Genomic DNA, 21,480 nt, shown 5'->3' with positions numbered 1-21,480 from the left:
GAATGTTCAATAGGTATTTCAAATTGAACATATTCCAAGTCAAACTCTTCACATTTCCTCCATTTATAAGGTATTAACAATACACAGCCAAATCCATCGGTAAATATTTGCTTTACCTTCAAAATATGTACAGAATCCATCTCACCTGGATTTTTCCAATAGCTTTCTGACTGGTCTTTCCACTTCCAACTTTAATGTATTTCACTGCAATATCTACATATCCTATATTCTTCACACAATGATCAAAATAATACTTCTGCAACTAACAAATCATATCACTCTTTTGCTCAAAACTCCCTAGATACTCCCCAGTATACTCTAAGTAAAACTCCATGGCCCTACCTCTGTCACCCACCCACTTTGAACTTTCTCAACTCATGCCCTACCATCCTTGGTCATTGCTTATACTGCTTCCTGCCACACCAACTTCCATTGTGCTCTATCTGTACATGAGGCATGCTGTTGGCTTAGAATCTTCCTCGGCATTTGATTTTCCCTCCTGCTGGAATGTTCTTCCACCATTTATCACTGAGGCTAATTCTTATATCTCCTTTAAATCAGTAGTTTTCAAAGTGTGGTCACAGACACTTAGGGGTCCCCAATATCTTTTTGGGGGGTTCATGAACTGAAAATTATTTTCATAATAAACGAACATATCATATCATGTGATATTTTCACTGTGATTGTTATTTCAAGAAAGCTAGCAAACTGGCAAACTATGGTTATTCAGACTATGATATTTGGTGGACATTGTCACAGAAATGAACACAGTGACTTGTTGCTTCAAGAGCTGATAAGATTTGTAGTTAATAATAAATTTCGAGGGGCACCTGGGTGGCTCAGTTAAGCATCCAACTTCGGCTCAGGTCATGTTTCACAGCTTGTGGGTTTGAGCCCCATGTCAGGCCCTGCGCTGACAGCTTGGAGCTTGCTTCAGATTCTGTGACTCCCTCTCTCTTGGCCCCTCCCCCATGCACCTTCTGTCTCTCTCAAAGATAAATAAACATTAAAAAAATTAATAGAAAATAATAATATAAATTTTGAGCCTAGGTTTTAATGTGACAGTTAGAATTTTGGAGAATTTGTGTCTGCTATGATGAGCTGGACAACTCCCCAATTTTTAAAGACTTTTCTGATAAATAATGATATTAAAATGAAATATATATTATATAATAAAATGGATCAATATTTGGAAGATCTGCACAACTCAGAGAATTTTTTCTTTTTTTAATGCTTATTTATTTTGAGAGAGAGAGAGAGAGAGAGAGCATGAGCGGGAAAGGGACAGAGAAAGAGGAAGAGACAGCATCCCAAGTAGGCCCTGTGCTGTCAGCGTGGTGCCCAATGAGGGGCTCGATCCCACGAACTGTGAGATCATGACCTGAGCTGAAATCAAGACTCTGATGCTTCACTAACTGAGCCACCCAGGCGCCCCTAGAATTTTTCTAATGACCAAGAAATAACGTTCAAAATCATTCATGGATGAAAGATCCATTAAAAGTACAAGACCAAGAGATATTAATATATTTAAGTACAAAAGCTTCATTGAGATGTTTTGATATATCACTACTTTCAAATGGCAGCTTTCCAGTGCCATCCTTGCCTCTTCCTATCCCATAAGAGATAAAGTGATAGGAAAGCCCACGCACTTTCTCCTTTGGTACCTGGGAAAGTTCAAACCCTTGGGATTTCTAAGCCAAGTCTTAATTCATAACCACATTGCAAGGCAAAGGTGGCTGCCTCTCCTTGTTCTCTCAAGCCAACAGAGGGTCTGCTTGGGAGACCCCAGGGACTTCCCAGAAAGTCTCATTATATGACTATGAATTTTTTCATACTCCCTTGATGCGAGTGTGACATCATGGATCCCAACATCCAAATCAGATTTTGAGTAGAGAGTTAATTCCACTCCCCATGGGGCAACCACAAGATGCGTATTATAATGAACATGTAAGAAACTTCACTTGTTGAGCTCTGACGTGTTATCAAAGAAAAGTGTCACATATCCACAAAAGCTATTAAAATATGCCTGTCTTTCCCAACTACATATCGGTTTGACCTAAGGTTTTCTTCACAGTCTTCAACCAAAGCAACATGAACCAACAGATTAAATGAAAAAATGAGAATATAGCTGGCTTCTATTAAGCCAGACACTGAAGAAATTTACAATATTCTAAAACAATACTACTCTTCTTCCTAAATTTTATGTTTCTGAAAATAGTTGTTTATAAAAATCTTTTATCTAACGTTCCATATAGTAATCTATTATTATTGTTTGAAATGATTTAATAAATAAGATTTTTATAGTTTAAATTTTCAATGTGACAAATATTGATACAACTCACACAAATAAAAGCTCATTGGACTCTTCAGTAACTTCTAAGAATGCAAAGGGACCTTGAGATCAAAAAGTTCGAGAACCACTGCTTTAGATCTTTGCTCAACTGCCACCTTCTCAGGAAGATCTTACTTTATTGCAATCCTCAACCCTAAGAACAACTCTTCCTGACTCTGGCTTCTCGGGCCCTTTTTCTGCTTCCTTTCTCTCCACAGCAGTTAGCACCATCTGATATGACTATATATATTTATTGTTCATCTTCACCCCAGTGGGAATAAGTGCAACAAGTCAGGGTTTTTGTCTTTTGTTCAGTGAGGAAAACTTAATGCCTAGAACACCTCAAATCCTGACACAGAGTAGGTGCTCAGTACATATTTGTAAAATGAAGAAATAAGGGAACAAATTGAAGATGAAACCAATGAAGGAAGGGGTAGATATTAACCTGTCTGTTTATAAGCTGAGGTGGAAACCAACCACCTGACGATTTTTCAGATGGCAACAATAAGAATGAATCCTATTAGCAATGTTTCTTGGAATTACGTGGTGTTTTCTCATATATCAAAGGAACATGGCTGTAAATCACTCTCCTAATTGTTCACAGTTAGAAATCAATATTCCTAAGTACACTTACTTCAAAATATATCATTAATATGTTTACTTAATTTCCACTGGTTTAACCCAGGGTGACAGGAGAATGTATTTTATTTAAGTTGATAATCAGGAGGCACTGCCATATTTACAAATAATAAAACAGCTGCCAAAGTGAAGGAAATAATAAAGTCTTGGAAGTCCAATAATTTTAGCAATACTGCAATCTTCTTGCTCTCCATTGTGCTCCTCATTTGCATGTACACTGATAATATTGTTTAATTTCCTAAGCACAAACCTCATAACTGTTTCCAATCATTATCCATCTGTGTTTTTGAGAGAAGATAAATTCATCCCTTACAAAATAGTGTGACATTTATTCTACTTCTCGCAGGCATGTGCCTTGCCTAGTAATTTGGCTCTCATTGAATCTATGCTTCTTGAAGATAATGAAATTGTTTGGGATTTAAGTCCAAGAATATTTGTTTGTGTCAGGGGAGGCACAATTATAACATATTTGGGTTTTAATAACAGTAAGGAGATCAACATAAAAATCGAGAGTATATTGCGTTTACAAAACACTAAATAAGGACTTCCAGTTTCTTGAGTACGAGTGCTGTATTAAGGGGAATGAATTAGTTTTGCATAAAACAAACAATTTCATACAATTTTTACTTGAAAAATTGTCAAATTAAAACAGAACAATTCACAAAGTTCATTTGTTTTGCTAACGGAATTGGCCTGGATTCAGCCAAAATTTATCTTTATATTCACTTGCAAACTGCCTACCTTAGTCAAGCTAAGCTTCCTATCATCTTTCTAATGGGGTTTGGCAGCTGCCACATGAGGCCCTGGATTGGTCATAGTCTGAGGTTGGCTTGTGTGCACGGAAGAAACACAGACAAGTCTTCACGTATGTTGGAAGTTGCTTTGTTTCAAATCTTACCGCGGCTAAGATTTCACATCTGCTCTCCTGGCATTTGTGTTTTCTGATTTATTACTCTTTGATTTCTGGTACCTGTGCCCAAGCCAGTTTCCTAATTATATGTGTGGTTTCCAACCACCAGCTCCATCTATGATTTGGACACCCTGCATTCCGCTGCATCAGTTCAGCGACTCGCCCTATTCCTCGCAGTAATGGCCTCAACTCTTCACAACCATGTGAGGTCCTCACATATCCATTGTGTGATAAGATTAATTGGAAAGAAACTTATAATAATCTAAGTTTTAGGGAAAAAAAACCTCTCAATGTTCTCTAGGATCATCTTTGTTATACATGGGTTCTTTTCTGATTCACCGATATGTCTCCAAAATCATGCCTACATTCTTTGCATATTAAATAATGATGAAACTCGGGAGATCTCTAGCAGCCAAAAGCCACACAAAGTACTCTTCTTGGTCATATTTTAGCATAACAGAAATAATACCATACATAAATCACTTTCACATATTAAAATGGAATACAAAGAGACATCTGTACTGGATACAAAACCATTAACAGAGATCCTTGCAAATTTTCTAGCCTTTTCTTCTTTTTATCTGCTAAGTATTTGAAATCATCTTATCAACCCTGTCTTGATGAAAGTACTTTCTCTTTCTTTTTTTCAACGTTTATTTAATTTTGGAACAGAGAGAGACAGAGCATGAACGGGGGAGGGGCAGAGAGAGAGGGAGACACAGAATCAGAAACAGGCTCCAGTCTCCGAGCCATCGGCCCAGAGCCCGACGCGCGGGGCTCGAACTCACGGACCGCAAGATCGTGACCTGGCTGAAGTCGGACGCTTAACCGACTGCGCCACCCAGGCGCCCCTACTTTCTCTTTCTGATTTAAAAATGTTTTAAATGTTTCTAATTTCTGAGAGAGAGAGAGAGAGAGAGAGAGAGAGAGAGAGAGAGAGAGAAAGAGAGCATGAGCAGGGGAGGGGCAGAGAGGGAGAGAGACACAGAATCCAAAGCAGGCTCCATGCTCTGAGCTGTCACCATAGAGCCTGATGTGGGGCTCAAGCCCACAAACTGTGAGATCATGACTTGAGCCAAAGTCAGACCCTTAATCAACCCAGCCAGCCGGTTGCCCCACTTTCTGATTTTTAAAGATCACTTTATTGTTTGGGTATTTACATGGGGAGAGTATTTTATTTATTTCATTAAAATAAATACCAGGATAACACTGGATTCAAAACACGCTTTTACCGTTAGATACCCGGCTGTGCAAAAGTAAATCAGCTTTTAATTAGTTAATATATTTTAATTATATTAAATGAAATTGCAAACACCAATGTACTATGTTGCTGTTTCAGGTGCTCAACTTAAAAATATAAACACGAAACAAAGAGAAATGTTAAGGCTGCTCCCTGATTTTAAAAGAGTTTTCCATGAAGTTTGACTTGCAATTTCTAATGGTGTAGCAGAAAGAGACCTAATTTAATCCTCAGTTAATGAAACTTGGAAGTATATATCTGTGTGGAAAAATACAAGGAATCTGTGGTCATAAGTCTTGGGCATAAGTTCTTTCTGTGCCACTGACTACCTTTATAGGACATTTACATGAGATACAGTGTGCTTCAGTTTCCTTACCTGTAAAATGAGAAAAATAATTTGTGTTCCATCAACCTTACAGTTATTAAAACAAACTATGTGATACGCAGGTAAGGAGTTTTCACACTTTAATTTTTTTAACGTTTATTTATTTTTGAGACAGAGAGAGACAGAGTGAACAGGGAAGGGGCAGAAAGAGTAGGAGACACAGAATCTAAAGCAGGATCCAGGCTCTGAGCTGTCAGCATGGAGCCTGATGCAGGGCTTGAACTCACAAATCGTGAGATCATGACCTGAGTTGAAGTCAGACACCCAACTGACCGAGCCACCCAGGTGTCCTGGAGGTTTTCATACTTTAAAGCATCAACTAATATTAGTCAGTACTATTATTTTCTCCAGTTGGCTCAACAAGGGTGAGATCATGAGCAAATTACTCAAGTAGGCCTCATTTTAGTTTTCACACAATTAAAGGATTCAAGGGCATGACCTTATGTACTTTTAAAATTCTAGGTTTTCATTGTTAATTGAGTGACATAAGTCTTTGCCTCCTTTGATTGATCAGAATTTTGTTTTCTCGGCCTTTAAGAGTTTTGAGTAAACAAAATATTCGTGCTGATTTCAAGGAATTTACAAGACTAAAAACAGATTACCTGATATATTCCTGACTTTGATTTAACTTCTTGGAAAGATATTTCAAAGCTTTTTGACTTGGAAAAATAGAATAAGAAATAGTAGCAGGGTATTCTGTTTCTTCTCAAGGAACAGGGCAGGTAGAATTATATTTTCCCATTGTACATGATTCCTTAACTTTAATGTAGTCTGAAATGAAAATCAGGACAGGATATTGAGAAAAGGGGATCATTTCACAGTTGGGAGGAAAGAGCTTTTTAAAATTTTATCATTTGATTTTCAATGCTAAAAACGTGGTTAACAATTTCCATCATCACTGTCTTAACAAATGGTGTTTATATTTTATATTTTAACATAAATACAGCGAAGGAGACAGAATATGAAACATAGGAATTATTATCTTTTAAATTCATTGAGTCACTGGCTTCTGACCTTTGTGAGAAATGAGAAGTTTTTTTCTAGAAATTCTTTGGGTTTATCTCTATAAAATAGTATGCATTTGGACGGGAGAAAGGTGGAAAGTTGTTTGTGTGACCTTATATCACTTTGAGAGGAACTTTGAAATATAATCCTGAAAGCCAATGACTCAGGTTTAAAGTAAACTTATCCTGCGGTTTATCTCAAGTTCTAACAGTGTAAAATACACGGCTGGGTGTTCAGATTATCTTGTAGCTGTGGACCTAGTGACTTCTGACTCAACCACCGAGGTTCTCCGTCCTCTGTCTTGTCTTGACTTCTGTAGAGCAATCAGGCTATCGATGCAAATGTATCCTTGAAAAATCCCCTGCAGGATGTGGTATTTGTCTCCAGCTTTCCTTTGGACCACATCCTGGTACCCAATCTCTCTGCTCCTCACTCTGGGTAAATATTCCTTTCTTGTTCTTCCCTGTAGTTTTGCTACTGAAACTCTTTGTTCTTGTGAATGCTTTGTTTACCAAGACTCTCTGATTAATGGCAAACTTTGGGTTTCTTCTCTGGAATCTAAGTATGATACTTCTTCAGGGCATGACTTTTGCTTGCTTTCTCTAGTTCTTGATTCTGGTAATAAACACCATCCTTTCCTTCAACTCACACAAACACATCCACTCACACACACATGCTGTCATAAGCACACATTTTTCTGTGTAACCCATTATCACTCCACACTCCCTGAAGGACTGCATGCATGATTTATTTCCCCAAACTTTCTCTCCAGCCTCCATCAGGGATAGGAAATCATAAGAAATTTGACAACATAACTCCTAACTCCACTGGTCAATAATCTGACTTCTGCATATTCAGCTTGAAAGATATTAAAAAATACATCAGGTTCCTTCTACCTGTATCCATTCCATGAAATATTTTACAACAATGGAAAAGAAACTTCTCATTCTATTCCTGGTGTCCTGGAGATATTTCCATAATGGGATAGAACAGCAAGTTTTATAGAATATTATTCTATTTTTGGGGCGCCTGGGTGGCGCAGTCGGTTAAGCGTCCGACTTCAGCCAGGTCACGATCTCGCGGTCTGTGAGTTCCAGCCCCACGTCAGGCTCTGGGCTGATGGCTCAGAGCCTGGAGCCTGTTTCCGATTCTGTGTCTCCCTCTCTCTCTGCCCCTCCCCCATTCATGCTCTGTCTCTCTCTGTCCCAGAAATAAATAAACGTTGAAAAAAAAAATTTAAAAAAAAGAATATTATTCTATTTTAATTTTAAAAAGCAATGATTTACCATCACAAATACGAACCTATTTATGTGGAAAAAAATAAAAGTAGAATATACTAGAGTATTAACATTGGTTCAGAGTTAAGATAAATAATATGAAAGTAAAAAAAAAAATTGCTTAAAAAGAAGTTGTACCCAGTAAAGGTGGCGTATGGTATTGGTCTCATTTGCATAAAAATTTATATAAGCATTTACATATAATGCGGTGTATAGCGAAATGAATAAATGAGAGGATGGTCACCTAAATAATGATAATAATTCTCAGAGTGATGCAACTTGTACTGATCTCCGCAAGATTTTTCTCTGTTCTGTAATGTTGGAACTAGTCACAACAAGCATGCTTTATTTATGTAATAAGAAAAAAAAAAAGCAAGGCTATTTTGATTATACAAAACTATAAAATTGAAAAAACACAAAATTTGGAAATAAAAATCACGCGGTGCCTGGGTGGCTCCATCAGTCAAGCATCTGTCTCTTGATCTCAATTCAGGTCAGGATCTCACAATTTGTGAGATAGAGCCCCACGTTGGGCTCTGCACTGACAGCACAGAGCCTGCTTGGGATTCTCTATCTCTCTCCTTACCTCTCCCCTGCTCATACTCCCTCTGTCTCTCAAAATAAATACACTTTTTTTTTTAAGAAAACAAATAAGAATCAAAGCTTTCTGCTGTGACTTTGTCACTGAATATCTGTTTTTCATAAGAATTTTTTAATGTCTATTTATTTTTGAGAAAGAGAGAGAGAGAGAGCATGCAAGTGGAGGGAGGGCAGAGAGAGGGAGACAGAGAATCTGAAGCAGGCTCCAGGCCCTGAGCTGTCAGCACAGAGCCTGACATGGGGATTGAACCCACACACCATGAGATCATGACCTGAGCTTAAGTCTGACACTTAACCCACTGAGCCACCCAGGTGCCCAGGTCAGTGAATATCTTTAATTCAGGTGCATCGTGAATTCAGAGGGTTTTGTTTTGTTTTACTGTCTATGTCTATATAAGCTACTGTTCTTAATTTTAAAAACATTGAAAAAGTTCCTCTTTACAGTCTCTATTCTGTTTCATCTCAGGACTAGCCATACTATGGTTTAATGTCTTGTATCACTCTGAGCAATTTTCATATAAATCGTGAGAATAAAGAAATAAATTAAACCACTTACCAAGTGTAGGTGAAACACAGTTGTAAAACTTTTGTAGGTCACACTCTATCCCATTTCCTTAAAAATAATAAATCTAAACATAAAGACTTTACATTTCATGAAATAAGTGACCTAATGACAAAAATATATTTTATCCATCCATCTTGTTGTTTGCAAAACAGCGAGAACAACAAAAAACTATGAAACCATGCTAATACTTAAGGTAAATATACATTGGAAGGAAAAATAGTAATGTTTTTGTTAATTTCCATGTTTCTTTTCCTCCATCTATATCAGGCAAAATCATTTAAGTGGAGATAATGTCTTAAAACATAGCTTTGAAATTTAAAATTATTCTCACACTTATCATCTCATTTGTCCCTACACTAATCCTGTGATGTGGGAATCATCGTTATAAATAAGAAACTAAGGTTCAGAAAGTGGTTTGTCCAAGCAGTTGCAGGGGAGCTGGGCTTGGCTCATTTTGCTCACCTTCTGTCCTGTTCCTTCTATCCATTGATTGATTGCTTGATTTTTTTTATGGTATTGGAAGATGCATAGCATACAGTATACTTTCTTTAAAAAAAAAAAAAGTTTTTATCTAAGTTCCAGTTAGTTAACCTGCAATGTAATATTAGTTTCCGGTGTACAATTTAATGACTGAACAGTTCCGTATTTACATATGATTTAAACTTACCTATGATTACAATACTTACATGTGATTTAAACATACATATACACACTGGCACATCTGGCATGTTGCCTTTCTAGCGGTAGTATGGGGCGGGTAAGGACCAATATTGTTAATCATTGGCTGTGGACCTTGCGAGAAATTGTAAAATCAATATGTAGCAGAGCTGGGATTAATTCCAGGCTGATTCTAAATCTTTAGTCATTGCACCTTAACATAGCTAATTGTCTACTGCCGTAACCCCATGCGGTCTCTGGGGTCAGCCTCAATGTTTAGTCAAGGATCTTGAAAATAACCAAAAGGGATTGTCCACTTATAATTTGCAGATACATTTGGCTAACTATGAGGAAGTGCTCTTGGTAAAGGAAATGAAAGGAATACAAAAATAAAATCTACTTTCAGCATGAAATTGATAAAGAAGCCTGTCTTTCCCAAAGTATGCTGGGCTTCTTCAAATGCTGTTTTTCTCATTGCAAAGAACAATGACGTTTTGGAAACAATCCATATCTGAAAAACTGATTTTGGGGGTTGGCTCTGCAACTTGTTAGTAGAGGTACTTTCGCTGCTTCATTTAACGTCTCTATATTTTTAACGTCCTTGTTTATGTTCTCACATAGATGGATATGTGAGGATCAAACCAAATCAGATACCATTTTGGAAGCACGTGGGATATGCAAAAGTTTGCACAAATGCCATGCTTTGTATTTTATATTTCACTTTGTCTAGCTCCTAATTACATATTTGTAATTAAATTACAAAATTACATATTTGTAATCCAGTTTCTGACTTGTAAGAAGTAACACATTTTTAAATTATAAACATTATGGTTCATCCATCAGTTCAGATTTTTTTTTTCCCCAGAAACTTTGGAAAGATAATTAGGAATGATGGATCAGATCCAGCATTAGCAGTTTTACAGAATGGCAGTTTTTGAGGGGCCAGAGGCCAATGATCAGAATGCTCGAAAGAAGGAAGTGATGATTCACAAAATTCCTAACAAGTTTGCCAAGTGGAAACAATTGTTAATAAAAGCAGAGTTAGCATTAGTATGTCTAGTGTGTGTGTGTGTGTGTGTGTGTGTGCGCGCGTGCATGCGTGAGATGGGCCATAGCAGCAAATTTAAAGGGCCAAACTGGTATTGCCTTTAATGCACTCTACACTTCTTTATAAATTTGCCAGAGAAGGGGGATGAGGCAAATCTGAATAAAAATAACCAGTGTTTATATAGAGTGTATTCTGTGTCAGGTGGGTTTCAAGCTACTTACATGCTCCTTTCATCCTTATGACAATCCCATGAGCTAGGATACTATTATTATTCTTCCCAGCTTATAGGAGGTACAGAGAGGTTTAGTTGAAGGTCACATAGAGGAGAAATTGTGTAGCTGAAATGAACAGCCTGGGTCAGAGTCTAGCTCCTATCCACCCTGCCCTCCTGCATCCTTCGGGGCTTGCTTCCAATATCCATGACTTTGGAAATGTTCCAAATTCTATGCAAAGGGAGCCTCGGTTGTTTTTCTAACCACAAAGAAAAGAATTCCCCAATGATGAAATATTTGGGGTTGATTAAGGTTTATATAGATGATCTAATTTTGCTTTCAAACTGAGAAAACTGTGATGATCAGTTTTAGATTTAAGAGCACCCAGACTTACATGCTCAAAAGAAGAATTGGGGCCTCATTCAATTTTCTTTTCTTTTCCAGAAATCTCCACTATGACTCCGGGATTTAAAATCTGTCAGTGGAGGTTGTATTTCTTAAATGGATGACTTTCTGGCATAGAATTTCATAAGAATGGAAAACAATTTTGATACGTTCATTTCCTGTGACTCAAATTAAGTAGGAAAAATTAAATAAGGGAAATTTGTCATTCTTTATTTACCAGGAAGCAGAAAAGGTAAACATCCACATTGCTCTTGTATGTGCTGAGCCATGCATTCCTTCAAGCAACCAGAAGTGCTGTAGGTACTAAAATTCTGCAGCTTGATGTTAGGGTTGCATTCTCCCCAGGGGTATTCTTGATGCACTGTCTTGAGATAAAATAAATACCTGGCTCAGGAAGTTTATCTGAGTCAATCCATACATCTCCATTCCAAGAAGAGAAGCTAATATACATTTTTACTTTTTTTCTCAGATCTCTTTGATTCTTTTTTTTTTTTTAATTGACTACATTGCCTATTTTGCCTGCTCTATTAACATGAAAATCCCTGAAGGTAGATATAACAGGGGTCCTTTTACACATATCCCAAATGCTCTGTACCTGTAGTGAATTAATAAAATCAGACAGACTGCTCTAAAAATTAACTCATATAAGAAAAATAGTATCATTTATGGAAATAATATGTTACCATATTAATCACTCCACCCACAAAATAGGAACCAAAATCATACACACACAAAAAATCCTTTATTGAGTACTTATTTTATGCCAGGCAGTGGGTAAGTGCTTTCTTTATGTCATTTCACGTAAACCTCATAATAACCATGAAAACACAATATTATCTTTATCAGAGAAAGGAGATGGAATTTCAGGAAGTTAATTAAGGAAATTGCAGAGCAAGAGGCTGGCCAATGGAAATCAGCCAGACATGTCTGACTCCAAAATTCCTCCTCTTCCCACTTATTTTTCTTCTTTCCAGAACATCTCATTGAGAAAACGCACAGTTCAGCAACTTAGGAGTCTCTTCATATTTACTGATCCTTTCCATCTCTAATGGAATTTAAAATTATGTTGATTTCACCAGGTTTCCCAGCTTTCACTTATGTTGTACATGTGAATTCATTGTTTTTGCTAAATAGTTACCTCCTAGTAATGGGAAAGAATCTGAAATGAAACTATAGAATTTCCAGAGGTCTTCTGAGAGCATGGCAGAAAAAGGTTTCTAGTGGAAGTATTATTTATGTGTATATACATTTATTACCTTACCTGATTCCCTCAGACTCTACACCTTGTGAATATTATTTACCTTGACTTGGCGGATTGTTACCCATGCATGCATTCCCACAGGTGACGACAAGCCTAAACCATCAATGTGGGGCACCTTCTGTGGTGAATGGATAACAAAGATGATTCCAGCATAAACAAAACCAAGGGTTTTTCATAAGTGAATTCCTCCTGAAACAAACAACAATTTCCCCAAGTTACAAACTGATATCAATCCTACAAAAGTTTAAGAATTAGTTACACTATCTCATGATAGCATTTGACTTACTTAAAATCAAACATTTCATATCACTGTTCAATTTTTATATAAAAACTGAAAATTAAACACCTCTAAGACATACTTTTCATGGTTGAATCACATGTCAAGGTGTCAAGAGTTTCCATAGATTACTTTTCACCTTAGATGAATGCCACAGTACGTATCATGACTGTTAATCATCTGATTTCCTGGAGGCCCTCTCTTCACCTTGTTGCCTTTTAGTTGCTTCTTCTTTGGCTGTTCTCTTTGCTTCATTGGTTTTAGAAAATCATCTGGCTCCTTTCGTCTCTTTGCAATTAAAATCTCTGGCCTTCTTTAAAATTGAAATTCATTTCCTCCTAAGAGTGAAGACTTACACTATTTCTTTAACATCATGCTCTTCTATAAATCCTATGCCAGATGAAAAAAACGAAGAAACTTCTGGTGATTTTGTTATTAAAGATCTTCCTTGACGTACAATGAGATTACATCCTGATAAAGCCATTGTAAGGTGAAAATACCATAAATCAAAAATGCATTTAATACTCCTAACTTACTGAGCATCGTAGTTTAGCCTCGCCTACATTAAACATGCTTAGAGCACCCACTTTAGTCCACAGCTGGGCAAAATAATCTAACTCAAAGCTCTTTTTAATAATAAAATGTTGAGTATCTCATGTAGTTGACAGAATATGGAACTGAACATGAGAAACAGAATGGTTGTATGGGTGCAGAATGGTTGTAAGCATATCAGTTATTTATGCTGATGATTGCGTAGCTGTCTGGGAGCTACTACCACCCAGCATCACGAGACGCTGTCACACCATATATCATTCGCCCAAGAACAGGTCCAAATTCAAACCTCGAAGTGTGACTTTGACTGAATGTGTATCACTTTGCACCATTGCAAAGCTGAAAAATTGCAAGTGGAGACATTGTGAAGTCAGAGACTGTCTGTAGTTGTAATTTCAGGTTATAAGGAGAAAGAATGGGCTTGGGGATACGATGATTTTTCCTGTGAATAGGTCGATTGTTTCTGTAATTACATTTAATGAACGTGCTTAATATTCCATTTGTAACTCAGGACCCTATTTCTCCTGGGTCTGTTAGGACTCTAAGAAATACTCGGTTGGCTAGTCTGGACAAGTATTTAAGAGCCATTCACTTATGGAATATTGCATTGCATCTGCAGACTTTAATTGCATCCTAAAAATATTTGGGAAATTCTAGCTTGTATAATCCACAATGTAATATTGGAACTGACCATATGGCCAGTATTGAAATCACCTAGAAATATTTTTTTTTAATTTTTTTATTGTTTATTATTTTTAAAAGAGAGAGAGAGCAAGCAGGGAAGGGGCAGAGAGAGAGGGAGACACAAAATCAGAAGCAGGCTCCAGGCTCTGAGCTGTCAGCACAGAGCCCAACACGGGGCTCAAACTCACAGACCGCGAGATCATGACCTGAGCAGTAGTCAGCTGCCCAACAGACTGAACCACCCACGCTCCCCTGAAATCACCTGGAAATATTAATCAAATATATGTACAAGCAAATACAGTAAAGGTATATAATCAAATATATATGCATGCATTATACTGTGCAGTACTGTGTTGAGCAAAAAGTATCTTGAATGAGATACAAGAGGAAGTTATGAAATATACCTTAAGAAAAATTCTTTGAAAGTAGCCAATGGCCCCATTCACTTGGATTGGAAGATAGGATAATTCAATGGGATTTGGGGAAACTAGATGTATTTCTCAACTTTGCCATTAATTGTGTGATTTTGGATACTTAATTTATCAGCATTTCAGAATCCTCATTTATAAAACCACTATAATGAAGTAGATTATCTCTAAATGTGTAATACTAGAAACAGCTGTGTAAGATAAAACTTAAGAATTAACCTTGGGTGGGAGCTACACCAGCTACGCTTGAAGCTGACGTCTGTTGAATTTCTTAGGTGTCTGGACATCTGCCTCTCAAGCTTAAACACTTAGACTTCTTGGATCAATTACCAATTTACAGAAGCTAGGCTTAGGCAAAATCAATTTATACAAAATTCTTTCCATAGCAAGTATTTTTAAAATAATCCTTCAGACTATAGGTTCCATGGTTTGTTAAATACGTGTGCATGGCTTCTTTCCAAAACATATTGCCTTCTTTACATAAAAATCTTTCTAAAAATATTCTTAAAATACATAAAGTCATCTTAAATTAATTACACACATTGTGATTTAGAAACCTCTGGTTTCCTTATTTTGTGGCATAAATGTTTCTGGAGTCACAAAACTGACAGTCGGTAGTATAGCTAAAAATGTCCAGGTTAGCCTCTAAATTATGAATTTTTAATATTAGAGATCAATATTTGCATACATGGGACTCCAGTCTACATAATCAAAAATGGAAATAATATACAATTCATGGGCACAATATGACAGGGCAAAATGTTTTGATCAAGTCTTTTGATCATTCTTTTTTGTCTTGAGCCCTGGCTAGGTTTAGGAAAATTCAGTACCTGATTGAAATTGAAGAGCAAGCTTAATCCTCATCCAGAGACACTCACTTTGTTCCTTGCTCGGATATTTTCGCCATAATTAAAAGTAAAACAATTTCCATATTCAGTGAAGACATGTGCAAAGTCCTCCAATATGAAAATGAACCAAATAGGGGCGCCTGGGTGGCTCAGTCGGTTAAGTGTCCGACTTCGGCTCAGGTCATGATATCACGATGTTCGAGCCCCGCGTCAGGCTCTGTGCTGACAGCTCAGAGCTTGGGGCCCGTTTCAGATTCTGTGTCTCCCTCTCTTTCTGCCCCTCCCCTGTTCATGCTCTGTCTCTCTGTCTCAAAAATAAATAAACGTTAAAAAAAAAAAAAAAGAAAAGAAAATGAACCAAAGAAAATACAATCAGCTGGGTAGTTGGGTCACTTTTGAAGTTTAAATTGCTCAAACTTTTTTTTTTTTTTTAAATCAGATGTCTAAATGAGAATGCATAAAGATCAGAAAGAATAGATAATGTGGTGACTCTGGTTTGTGCTCAATAATAGTTTTTATTTTTTTGTATGTGATTATCTAGGTGGGACATTTTAATATGTAAATAAGCAAGAAGAACTAATCAGTCTTCCATGGAATTATTAAGAGGATACTGGACTATTAATCTATGGTAATGAGAGGCTAGAGTTGCCAGGAGTCATCATGGCTCTGGGAGGGAGAACTCACACGGGAAAAAGCCAACGTGAGTCATGAGACAGAGAGAGAGGACCTAATACATGTTTACTATAAAATTTCTTGGTGACAAGTTTAAATATGTTGGTTGGTAAATAACAAGCAACAGAGAAGAACTTCTCTAAATTAAGAGTACAGCAGGGCTTTATCTCTGTCAGATGTCTGTCAGGCATTTTTTTTTTTTCCTGTTTTCTGTGTGCTAAAGAAGGCTACCAAAAGGATACAGAATTGTGTCCCAAAATCATGAATTTATGAAATTAACTTGGAATCACCTGACAACACATGCTGCAGAATTGCTGATACAAGAAACAGGATGTCAAATTGCCTTTGCTAGTAGTTTTCAGGTATATCTGAAACTTTGTCTTAAGTGTAGATCAATCCTATAAAGGATAAAAACAGGATGTTATGAGTGATCAGAGAAATATACATAATTTTCACAGTCAAATGCTGGTGCCTACTCACTTTCTATAGCCCCCAAGCCAAAAAAACTAAAAGTTGGCTCCTTAATGATAATAAAAATGCTACGTTGGAATAAGTTACTGAAGAATGCGAAAAATTAAAATATCCCCTGGGGTGACAATTGTTTTTGTTTTGGAAAGATTATCCTTCAATAAAGGTAATTGAAGATTTCTGTTTTCTACCTTTTCTTATCTAAACTACTTAAGAAAAGAAATACGTCTCGTGTGTATTCCACACCCCTGATGTCATAATGCTCAACTAACTAAACACAATCTTTGAGCAAGTTTCAATTGATTCCCCACGAAAGTAAACTTTATCTCAGTGTGAAGCAGTACTGTGCTATAGTTTTATTATATTGATGATATTGGAAGAAATATCAAACCATTACCTGGGGGCCACATGGCTTTCCAAAAAAGTCACATTCCAACAAAGTGCTATTGTTGAGATAAAGACCTTTTTTTTTTTCTTACAAACTCTGTAATGCTGAAGTTTTGATAACTTGCAAAAAAATCAATAGCATCTTTAAAGCCAGTATAATTGGACCTGATTTCCTGAAGATAGAGGACGTTGGATACAATATTCCATAAGAGAAAAATAATACTAAATTTGGCTGCAGCATCTGCTTGGAACCTATTAGTAGAAATAAAGGCAATATTTAGAAGAGCAAAAACTTTCTATTATCTAGAAGACACATTATCTAGGAGCCAAACATCTGGCCCCTATAAACTTCTCAGGCATATCTGCTACGCTCTCCTTCATTCATAACACATTCAAGCAAAATTGAATCCCTAAGAAGTCTTTGTCACATCCTGAAATTTACCTTGTATTTGTACATACAGTTTCATTTACCTAGAATACTTCCCAGACATTGATCTGGATACGTCCTAACGGATCTTCGAGATGCAACATGAAGAGAAGACGCAACACGAGGTCACTAAGAATATAGACTTCGGGGCCAGATTTCCTGAGTTCAAATCCCAGCTCTGTCATTGTTGTGGCTTCGTACCGTGCCCATGTGGTTATGTTGGAACTATTTTCCAACATCTTCTTCCTTGGATTTATCTGGTTACAATCTGAGGTCATTGTAGGGTCGGAGCTTTGGTCTGGTACACACACTGTTGTAGATCTCCTGACTCAACTTGTTGGTGTGGGACAGCAGCCAGGAGCTCCCTGGCCTCCTTAAGCTTCTTCAGATCTTGGGTCAAGAAGGAGTACAACCTGGAGAAGGTGCCAGCTTATCCTGTAGGTCTCCTACGCTACCAAGATCAGGGCTTGTGAAAAAGAGAGACACGCATTCCTAGTCTGTGTTTGTTTCCTTCACTTCAGATCTATTTTCCTTTCTGACTGCTGATGTTGCTGACTTCAAGCCCAGCACCAGAAACAGAGGCAAGAGACTTACAAAGACTGCTTAACCAGCCCCTACGTGTAGTGGACTTAATCCCCAGAATAAATCCCTTATTCTGTGTCACTCACAGGGCTTCTTTTTCTCTGATTGAGCCCTGATTGTTACAGCCACTTAATGGGATGACTTAGCCAATTTCTTCCTCTCACTGTGACTCAGTTTCTTCACTTGTAAAATTGGTGTATGTTAAAAAAAAAAAAAAAACCAAACCTGTCTCAAAACGTTATTTTGATGATTAAGTTATTTTTCCTAAAAAATTTAGAAGAGTGCCTAGAATACAGTGAGAGGTAGGTAAATATGCATTAAATAAATGAATGCCTCATTTATGGTCAAAGTGCTTTCCTGGCAACTAAAGCAGAAGTTAGCTATTCGCCCTAACTACAATAAGGATTTTGTAACTCCCTTATTTCTGCGGAGCAACTTCTACCCTGCCTTATGTATGGTTGTTTAAATGTATACTCTATATTCTTTTCAAAATGTGATTGGTATTTCATACTTTGGATATTATAAATCTTGAAACTGAACAAACATGCTCCATTCAAATTTACTGCGAGAAAGCATAGAATAAAATGTGTATCTACTCTTGGTAAGTAAGTACACAGAGCTATGTGGTGCATGGTTTGTGTGCATGTAACCACACTCTTGGACTTCCTTTATGTCCCAGATTTTATATTATATTGTATCTTCACTTTCAATTATATTTTATATCCTTTTGCTTTCTCATATAAGCCACGTGAAACCCTTTCTCGGTCAGGGTAGAACACACACAAAACCAAACATAGAAAATAGAAAACAAACCCAAGCCAATATACATCCTTTCAGAGATGAGAAACTGCTTTAATGGCCAGGTCCTAAGATAGTGTCTTACTTACCCAGCTTTGACCCTTGCAGGGCCTGTCTTAAATCCACCAGTCCAGGTTCTAGAATCCTATACATAGCCTCCTATGACTTCCTCTTTTCTTAAAAACACAGCTAACTCATGGTGGTATTCTACTAAGTGTATTAGAGCCAACACCTTGCTTTTCTTGGTCAAAAGTGTTTGTAGTGATCTTTGAGGAGTTAGCCATCTACATTTGCAGAGGATTTGGAAGAGAGTCATGGCGTTAGCCCTAACTGAGGGATGGACCTTCCACTTCCTTCAGCCTTCTGTCTCTCTGAATGTTGATAGCATACCAGGGATCAGCTCCAAAGTCTGCAATTTTGGGTCAAGAATCATTACTACTTCATATAATGTTCACCGGATTCTTTTCAAAAGGATTGTGCAGAGAAGTGAAGGAATTACCACACGTGTAGGAGGTATGAATACAATAGATAAAATGAGTACAAGGGAAGGCGTTTTAAAATAATCTTTTAAAATGTTTTGTATTACATAATAATAGTTGAGACCATGAGGGTGATTTAAGCAGATGAACTAAACTTAATGAATAAAGCCTAACAATATTTGGAACAAAGGAAGTAAAAAAAAACTGTGAGACATATTGTTCAGCATAAAACCGAAGGGCCTTGCTGAGTTTATTTTCAACTTTAATTCAAATTTTAAAACCTTCCTGTGTCTAATCTTTCAGAAACCTTGCTTAGTTTGAGTGTGCTTACTCTTTCATTTAACATACACTGGTAAGAGGCTAGCAAAAGAAAACATAATAAAAATACACTGATTTGTTTAAACAAGTTAATAAGTGATAGCCAGTCAACGAATCTGTCCTTCTTGTGTGGATTAATGCCTTCTCACTACACATCCCCAGGTTATGTAACCCAAATGTATATGCTTTCTGATGTCCAAGTTGATGCCTGACTCAGCCCTTCACTGAATCCCACCAAAACAGATTTAAGTCCACCATGCATTAACAAGAAATGAGTTTTTTCCAGATCGTTTTATGGAGGGTAAAAATGGGAAGAATGTCTGCTGGTTGGATCTCCTAGGAGCCAATTTTAATATCTTATCAGATCTCTCACTAAAATAAAATCTTTGACACGTGTTCATTTTATATTTGTATAAGAGTCATGCTTTCATCTTTTATTTAAAATCCCTTAACATGTCTTTGTTTTTTAAGCGTTTATTTATTTTTGAGAGACAGAGAGAAAGCATGAGTGAGGGAGGGGCAGAAAGAGAGGGAGGCACAGAATCCGAAGCAGGCTCCAGGCTCCGAGCTGTCAACACAGAGCCCGACGCGGGGCTCAAACTCACAAACCACAAGATCATGACCTGAGCCAAAGTCGGTCACTTAACCAACTGAGCCACCCAGGCACTCCATATTATATTCTAATTATTGTAATAGATACAATGATTTTCTCTTTTTTGCTACTAATTTTTAAAAATTTTTTATGTGGTAGGAACCCTTAATATGAGATCTATTCTCTTAACAAATTCAAGTATACAATATTGTGTTGTTGATTATAGGTACAATGTGGCACAGCAGATCTCTAAAACTTCTTTATCTTGTATAACTGAAACTTTATGCATATATTTTTTAATGTTTTTATTTATATTTGAGACAGAGAGAGACAGAGCATGAGCATGGGAGGGGCAGAGAGAGAGGGAGACACAGAATCTGAAGCAGGCCCCAGGCTCCGAGCTGTCAGCACAGAGCCCAGTGCAGGACTCCAACTCACGGACTGTGAGATCATGACCTGAGCTGATGTCGGACGCTTAACCTACTGAGCCACCCAGGGGCCCCTGAAGCTTTGTGCATATTGATTGCTAACTCCCCAATTCCACTTCCTGTCCCCTCAGTCCTTAGCAACCACTGTTCCACTCTTTGATTCAATGAATTGGACTATTTGAGAGACATCGTATAAGTGGATTCATGTAGTACTTGCCTTTCTGCGACCGGCTTATTTCGTTTAGCATAGTGTCCTCAAGGTTTATATTATAAGGTTTCATATTGCAGAATCTCCTTCTTTTTTAAGGCTGGATAATATTTCAGTGTATGCACATATCACATTTTCTTTATCCATTTTTCTATCAATGGGCATGTAGTTTGTTTCAGATCTTAGGTATTATGAATACTGTTGCAATCAGTATGGGAGTGTCAGTATCTCTTTGAGATCTGTTTTAAATTCTTTTGGATACATACTTAGAAGAGAAACTGCCGGGTCATATGGTAAATCTATTTTTAATTTTTTGAGAAGCCTCTACACTGTTTTCCTAGCCAATGTTCCCTTATGCATTCCCACCAACAGTGTACAAAGATTCCAATCTGTTCACATCCTCACCAACACTAGCTGTCTTTGTTTTTTTGTTTGTTTTTGTTTTTTTGATAATAGACATCCTGACAGGTGTGAGGTGATATCTAATTGTGGTGTTTATTTGCATTTCTCTGATGGTTAATGATGTTGACCATTTTTTTTTTTCCATATAACTATTCTCCATTCGTATGTCTTCCTTGAAGAAATGTCTACTCAAATCCTTAGTACATTCTTTAACTGGGTTATTAAGTTTTGTGGGTTTTTTTGGGGGGGTGGGGGAGAGTTGTTTATATTTTGGAGATTTACCTCTCAATGGTTACTTTTTTAAAAAAAATAATTTTTTACCAGTTATGGTTATTTCTCTGAAGAGAGGATCTGTGAAATTCCTCACACTGCCATTGTCAAAATAGTATATACA

At 37.1% G+C, this 21,480-nt stretch overlaps 1 protein-coding gene across 1 annotated transcript in view; it reads right to left on the bottom strand.

The window, feature by feature from the left end:
* ASIC5 (acid sensing ion channel subunit family member 5) overlaps positions 1-21,480 on the bottom strand; it is a 29,764-nt gene that overhangs the window by 3,863 nt on the left and 4,421 nt on the right. Inside the window, 8 exon segments of the mRNA XM_040483683.1 lie at positions 6,109-6,277; positions 8,945-9,001; positions 11,493-11,640; positions 12,577-12,707; positions 12,710-12,725; positions 15,308-15,433; positions 16,863-16,937; positions 16,939-17,104. Coding sequence (XP_040339617.1) covers positions 6,109-6,277; positions 8,945-9,001; positions 11,493-11,640; positions 12,577-12,707; positions 12,710-12,725; positions 15,308-15,433; positions 16,863-16,937; positions 16,939-17,104 — 888 coding nt within the window.

Source organism: Herpailurus yagouaroundi, unplaced genomic scaffold (genome assembly GCF_014898765.1).
Source record: "Herpailurus yagouaroundi ecotype Mexico unplaced genomic scaffold, PumYag 28, whole genome shotgun sequence".
In the NCBI taxonomy this organism is placed as follows: Eukaryota; Metazoa; Chordata; class Mammalia; order Carnivora; family Felidae; genus Herpailurus; species Herpailurus yagouaroundi.
Note: the sequence above shows the minus strand (reverse complement) of the source record. Positions and strands in the feature narration are given on the sequence as shown.